The sequence below is a fragment of the Akanthomyces muscarius genome, chromosome 6 (genome assembly GCF_028009165.1).
Source record: "Akanthomyces muscarius strain Ve6 chromosome 6, whole genome shotgun sequence".
Classification (NCBI taxonomy): Eukaryota; Fungi; Ascomycota; class Sordariomycetes; order Hypocreales; family Cordycipitaceae; genus Akanthomyces; species Akanthomyces muscarius.
The window spans coordinates 2,111,648-2,118,898 of NC_079246.1; the positions used below are offsets into that span (position 1 = coordinate 2,111,648).

General features: G+C 54.6%; 2 protein-coding genes across 2 annotated transcripts; both read right to left on the reverse strand.

The window, feature by feature from the left end:
• Window positions 1-590: 590 nt before the first annotated feature.
• Window positions 591-1,839, reverse strand: LMH87_000737 (uncharacterized protein; the record flags this gene model as incomplete). Its single annotated transcript, XM_056198698.1, has 2 exons — window positions 591-1,471; window positions 1,551-1,839. 2 exons carry the CDS (start codon window positions 1,837-1,839, stop codon window positions 591-593), a joined length of 1,170 nt encoding a protein of 389 aa, XP_056055621.1.
• A 1,782-nt stretch (window positions 1,840-3,621) lies between these two features.
• On the reverse strand, window positions 3,622-5,311 carry LMH87_000738 (uncharacterized protein; the record flags this gene model as incomplete). The annotated part of the gene is made up of 4 exons (XM_056198699.1): window positions 3,622-4,509; window positions 4,565-4,644; window positions 4,703-4,949; window positions 5,021-5,311. The coding sequence occupies 4 exons, from the start codon at window positions 5,309-5,311 to the stop codon at window positions 3,622-3,624; spliced, it is 1,506 nt and encodes a 501-aa protein (XP_056055622.1).
• Between the last annotated feature and the right edge of the window lie 1,940 nt (window positions 5,312-7,251).

Consider the following 7,251-nt stretch of genomic DNA (forward strand, 5'->3'; position numbering starts at 1 on the left):
GGCCTCAGAAGACCGTTGCGCTACTCCCAGTTCTCGGGCTTTGCCCAGTTGAGCACTTTGCTTACAGGCCCAGCGCGGCTGAGACTGTTGGCCGTAGCCGATTGGGCAAATCAGTGCGACAGGACTGCGGCTGGGCGGGCGATGTGGAGAAGGGCTTGCTATGATCTGCACACTTGTACTTGAATTTCGGCGACTTTTTTTTAACCTTAAGGTCTTCGTCAAGGTGCTGCTCCTTTGTGGTTGGATCTATGGTCTAATTCTGCCCGGGGTGGCTTGGCTGTCTGCCAAGTGGCTTCCAGTGACGTCTAGATGATATGTGGCTTTGTTGCGCCGCGCCTCGCCGCATTTCTTGATGCTGTGGGGATTAAACATTCAGAGGTCTGCAGAATCATGTGCAAGGGAGTTGATTAAATGTTTCAATGTTTTCAGTAAAGCTTCTAACTAAACCAGTATTCCGTTCGCGTTAATCACCATCAATTTTCGACCACTAAATATGTCGGCGGGGGGCAAAGGCTCTGTATGTATAAATGTATACTCAGCCGTCACCGATGATCCTTTCATGTTATCTGGCTGTTGCTGCCCAGGAAAATTCAAGCAGCCTTGGCGAAACCAATGCGGGCGTTGGTGGTGTCGTAAACGGAGTAGTAGTTCTCGAGGAACTTCTGGCCGATGATGGTGTTGACGCCGCCGGAGCCACCGTCGTTGATCCAGGCATAGTACTTGCCGGACGACAGGCCAAAGAAGCTGTACTGAGCCTGCGGGACGAGGTACTGGGCGGGCGTGAGGGTAAAGGTGCTCGAGCCGAGCTTGATGCTAAAGTTGGCCGTGGGCTTCTTGGTGAACGAGGCGAGGCCCGAGCTGGCGTCGTTCTTGCCGCCCGACGCCGACAGGAACTTGCTGTAGGCGGCCGAGGGGATGTAGATGAGCGTCGTGCCGGTGTCGACGATGCCGGTGGCGCCCGAAGCGAGCACGGTCGAGCCATAGGTGAAGCTGGCGATGCTGACGCCCCAGTACGGAGCGGCGGCGCCGGACTTGAGCGTCGGGACGTAGCTGATGCTGCCAGAGTACTTGCTGCTGTCGGCGCCGCCGAGGGTGAGCTCGCCGTTGTTGTCGCTGCTGTCGGAGCCGCTCTCGGGGCTGAAGTAGACGCCGAGGACCTCGGACGGGATAGAGCCCTGCTTGTACAGGTTGTCGAGGAAGGTCGGGACCGTGTTGGCGTTGGACACGGTGCCCTGGGTCAGGTCGACGGGGCCGAGGCCAAAGATGCCGTCGACGCCGTTGAAGCCCGACGCGCTGGTGGCGGAGCCGATGGACTGCGACTTGACTGTGAGGCCGCCAAAGGTCACCTTGTCGGTGTACTCCTCGCCGGAGAACTGGCCGGAGCCGTAGCTGACGGAGACGCGGCCGCCAGTGTCTTTGCCGGTGGAGTGAGGCACGTACGAGCTCTGAGCGCCGGTCCACGTGTTGGAAGCTGTTTGATACCCGGGTTAGAAAAAGAAGAACGTGGTACAGTGGAGCTTTTTATTCTGCGTGTGCGGTTGCCGACTTACACCCAGTGTCGACGATGAGGTTCCAGTTGGCATTGCCAATGGCGACAGAGGCAATGTAGCTGACGTCGTCGTTTTCGGCAGGGCCAGAGGCGTCAATGTTGCCAAACGTCGCCTGGGCGCCGCCGTTGATCTTGTTGATGCGGGCCTGGCCGCGCTGGATGAGGCCGCTGGCAGAGCTGACGTTGATGACATGCTTTAGGGGAAGAGTGGCGGGCTTGGCAGCCCGCTCAACCGGCGATGCCAAGACGGCATCGGCGGCCACAATGAGTGAGAGGGTGATGAAGCGCATGGTTTATAGCTCTCAAGCTGCAGTGTACTGGGAAATAGTGTTATTGTTGTTGTGCTGATGAGCTGATGTCTGCAATGCCCAAAATCATGGCCAAGGTCGACCGTTTTATAGAAAAAGCTGCCCACAGCAAAGCTCAGTCGTCCTTCCATTATGATACAAGCTCCTTCGCATGAAGCTGTTCTAGACATCTTCATCATTGCCGTTCTATCCGGCCAGAACCAAGAAATTACTATGAAAAAGCTGGTGGCGTGCTATTCGGTGCAAATGGTTGCGTATGATCGTGTGAATCGCTTCCACGGCCGGCCCTCCCACCTGCCGTATCGGGCAATTCAGCTCTCCAATAGCGGGCACGCATCTGCTGACAGCCATCTCGACCGGTGGCGTTGGCGGCGCCGTCTCCTGCCAAGCCATCGCGGGCATGCGACCTCGTTGGAGATGGTGCAAGATGCTGATTGTCTGAACCATGGTGGCTTGCTTGAAAGGGGCAGGTATTACTGCAAATGGGGTCCGGCGAGCTTGCGTCCTATGGCGAGAGGCTGCAGGCCGGTATTTCCATTGGCCAGTCGCGGCGCGCAGAGTGTTTGTGACGAATCCAAGATCCAAAATGGCGTCGCCGAGCGCGCCCCGGTCGGATAATGCGTTGGCCGACATCAGCCAATGACAGGCGGCAACCTCCGAACCACTTGTCGCCAGCGCGTGGGAATAAGACGTGGCGCCGCTTTCAACATCTGCCGATGCTCGTTAAATGGCAGTCCTAGTTACACTTGTTGCAAATGCCCACTGGCTAATAGAATATAGGTCTTGAGATAGACCCGGAGCTCCATAGATAAGTCTGTATGTTCAGCATCATGCGTGCCAGTCAACGCTAGGTCTAGCTTGCAGATGTCAGACTTGCTATTAGTTGCTCCGCTCCACCGATAGCACCTACACTGTCGTAATGCAAAGTCTAAACAAAAAGCTGAATATATTGGCTGCAAGAAAGCGCCCTTAGTCTCATCCTCCGTAATGTTTCTTGCATCGTCTACAGACAATGTAATTGGTGTTGCGCCACAGCAGTTCGCATTTTTAGATTCCGGGCGCACGGCCTTGGCACCTCGGTTACCAGCCGGTTACTAAATGCTGTATTTATTTACACGCACACTGTATTAAATCTTGTATGTACTGTAAAAGCTCTATTTCTGCAGTTGTGGCTTACTCTAGCCTCTTGAGAATTCGTTATGATGTGACAGCGAGCACCAGTTACGTCTCAGCCAACGTGCGACTTACAGCAAACCACATGACATACAAAACGCACGGAACACTCAGCGCATTGGGGAAATCTGGACCTCGCGTGTTTCTACACCAGTCTCGGTAATTATTTCGTTTAGACTTGCAAGGTAATGCGGCTGACCTTGGCCATACATTTCCTGAGACGACTTCAGAGCCGTCACAGCCGTCCCGGACCAGGTGAGTTGTTTGGCTACTCGGGGTTTAAGGTTTACACACCGTGCCTTGCGTAAGCGCAACTATCCAATCACTCAGCTGAGAATACTCAGACTTCTGATTTACTTAATCTCTGGCGAATCCAGCGGGGAGCCAACGGATTAACAATAGGGAAAACCAAGAACTGTGCTAGGGCGCAGTGCACTAAAAGCGTGTGCAGTCTTTCCCCGCTCATGGAACCATGGGACTATGTTGGCTGGACTGAATGTAAACAACTGCTAGACCAATTTCTTCCATTAATACTATAATATAATAAAAGAAATACTATAACACATCAATCATAAGCACCAATAACTGCAGTTAGTAAGTGTAGCGGAAGTCGGGAGCATCATCATCGTCATGGCTCTCGGGAACTTTGCCTCCCTTATCCGCCTTGGAGTTGGCAACCTTGAAACCTAAATCGCAGGCCAGAACGAGCAGAATGCTCAAACCAGCGCATGCCATGCACGCATACATGCCCGGCTTGTAGCCCGTGGCCTTGTCCTGCTCTCTGAAGATGAGACTGCCAGCGATGCCGCCGATGCCGCCAAAGCCAACCAGCGTGGCGCTGCAAAAGGCGCGCTTCCACTGGCCGCGCAGGTTGTTGGCCTGGAAGGACATGACGGTGGGGACGTTGCAGTTGGCGCCGGCCGTGACGAGGAAGACACCAAAGTAGCGCACGCCTGCGCTCGGATGCCACGCCATGATGGGCAGGCCGGTCAGGCACAGCAGCATGTTGAAGATGATGAGCGGGCCGCGGAAGCGGAAGCGGTCGCCGATCCAGCCGCTGGTGAACATGACAATGCCGGCAAAAATGTAGGGCGGCGCGACGAGGCACTGCGCCTGGCCGACGGAGAAGCCCATGTTGCCGATGAGGAGGAGAGGCATCGTGTAGGCCAGGGCGTAGGTGATGGTGGTCGTGTTGAAGAAGATCATGGCAAACACCCAAATCTTGATGTCGAGGCTGTGGCGGAAGAACTTCTTGAGGTCGAACTTGGTCACTCCGCCGTCGCCGCGGTCCTTGTTGATGCGCGACACCACCCACCGCAGCTCGTCCTTGCCCAGGAACCTCCACGTGGGGCGGTCTGAGTCGGGAAAGTCGACGAGGAGCCAGTAGGCAGCAATGGCCAAAGTGACGGTGATGAGACCTTGGACGAGGAAGATCCACCTCCAGCCGGTGAGACCGCCTTTTCCGCTGAGTTGCATGAGCTGGTAGAGATATGTCAGTACGTGGTGAGCGAGACACTGAAGGAGGCGGACGTACACCGTAGCAAAGAACGCCAGAGAAGGCCGAAGCTACACATCCTACAATGTAAAACACAGAGTACCGCTTGCCGATGTCGTCTATTTCATGCAATGTCAGTATTTTGTCGAAGATCGAAGGTAAAGGGTTGCAACGCACATCGTGTGTACCAGGTGCTAAGCAAGTACACAGCACTGGGGAAAAAGCCAGCTTCAAATATGCCTAGAATAGCTCGCAGCGCGGAAAGCTGGGCATGGTTCTTGGTGAAGCCCATGCCCAAAGTGACGACACCCCAGAGAAACGTAATTGTCGAAAGGTGTCGACGCGGGCCGACAGCACGAATCAGGATGGTCGACGGGGGCTGGAAAATGATGTACGTGATGAAGAAGACGAGATTGGCAATAGCCTGCGTTTCATGCACAGTTAGCGTTACTAAACTAAAAAATGTATTAGTTGGAAGAAGTTTTTTCATCTTACATATTTGAAGCCAGTAAGTTCCAACTCTTTGGCCATGCCAGCAATGTTGGCGGCGCTCATGTTGACTCTGTCCATGAGGCTGACGCAGTACAGGGCACCCACAGTGAGCACAAGACGGCGATCAATACGCTTGATGATGTTGTGCTGCTGCTCTTCCGTGAAGCCGCAGTTGTCGTCGTCGGAGCCGCCATCTGCCAGCGCACTGCCATGCTTCTCTAGATGATAGACATCTGTCGTCTCTTTTTCTCCGGCGTCAGCCTGGTTGTAATCGGGAGGAGGCATTTTTTCCATTCTGCTTTAGGATTGCGAGGCCAAACTGGGGGAGGGGGAGGAAGCCGCCGATGCAAAGGACGCAAGGTTGCTGTCTTCAAAAGAAAGCGGGATGGAGGAGGTGAGACTTCAAGATATGAGTGAGCACAAAGCCGGGGGTGCACAGAGGGTCGCGGCAAGCAGACCGTCTCTTTATAGTTGTTTGCTCTGGGTTCAAGGTACGAAAGAGCAAACTCGCTCGCGTGAGACATGTCTCTACCCCGCAATCTGATGTAGGCAGACCGGTTGGCCGGCCCTGTTCATCAACAAGGGCTAGAATAAGTCAGTTTGCGCCACAGTTTCTTGCTCCGTACCCAGCGGCGCGACTCCAAGATTGCGGGGTGAAAAATATATGCTTAAATTCAAAATGCAACAGTTTACGCACTATTACTAGCCCACGCTAGCCACTTGCCAACGTAGGTTCAAAACTACCGATAGTCTAGCTCTTTCTTGGCGCTGCAAACATCGCCACCTGGGCTGGCCATCAACCCGGAATTCTACGAAACAAACTCACCAACTTCTCTGTAATCAAGGGTCCGACTACCGGCCAACGTCTGCTGGCTGGCTGCTCACACCTCTAATTATAAACTTGTTCTTCATGTTTGACCGCTAGGAGCACAAAGCCAGAATGAGGACCCATCAAGCTCGACCGTGGTGCTCACAAACAAAGAGCCTCCCCCATCCTCGCTCCCCCCAGAGGCGTCTGGGGATGGGCTTGTTTGGCTAAAGCTGGGCTGAGCTGGGGGGACTAGTGGCAGCCACAGTACGGATCAATGTCTTGAAGGAGTCGGGTCCGCGCGCCCGCAGCCTGCGCAGCTCGTCGCCCGCAGCTTGGAATGCACTCAGCCGACTGCCCCCAAGGCGAGATCAATAGCTAGCCAATAGGCCCCGATCCATGCCCTGATGGGGTTAGTATGTGGGAGATGGAGGGCGTACGGCCCCAAAATTCTGGACAAGATGCGCCATGGCCATTGGGGGGGCTGCGCTTCGTGACCTCGAGACCGTTCTTGCGGCGGCCGAGTTTTGTTTGCCAAGAGGGTGGACACATGTGTATGGGTCTGGCGCGAGGGCGAGCCGAGGCTGGCGACAGTATTCCATGTTACTTCATTGGTCGGCCGCAAGTTTTCTTTGTCTTTGCCATCTTTCAGACGGGGAACTGCCGTCTTTTTCGTCCGACATTGCTCTTATCTTCCTCGTATGAGTGGCGGAAGCCCTTTCAAGCCACCAGCTCTTTGCTGTCACACGAGAATCCGGCCCAGACTCGTTTCCATGAGAAGCGGGCGCCTTTTTTGCAATGCTGCAGAGATTTCACCCTCCGTGTCACCTCCCAATTTCCGTTGCATAGGAGAGCGCTTGGTGAGACATGTCAGCTCAATGGCCCGGGGAGCATGGGAGATCCCGCATCCGACGCGCGGACTGTGCAACGCATGGCACGATCCCCTTGCGTAGTGTGCAAGACATATGTCAATCTTGCAGCGTGGTTCTTGGCAAGTGAAATGAGGCTTTGTTGCGCGAGCAAAGACGGGTTCAATGCTGGGCGACGATCTCTTGGATGGGGAAGCGCCAGAGACACCCTGCATGGCCTGCCTAGAGATTTGCAACTAAAAAGCAGCAGGGAGGTGGACAAGCGAGGCGAACTTGCTCTGCAGGGTATCACAAGAAACGCTTCGTGCTTTGCTCTCTGATTGCCAGTAGGTAGGTGCGGCAGTTCAAATACCCGGGAGAGAAGAAAAGTTTGCAGCCTCTTTGCAATTGCTGTGTTGCACAAACTTCCTGCGAGTCAGCCCAGGCAGATGGTAATTAGCTGCGATGCCGGACAAGCTACTCTACATTGGCACAGGTGCGATTTTGGTTTCACATTCAGAGAGGCCAAGCTGGCGGAACAGTACGCGTAAACCAGAAAGCGACGCGGCTGTTATTAT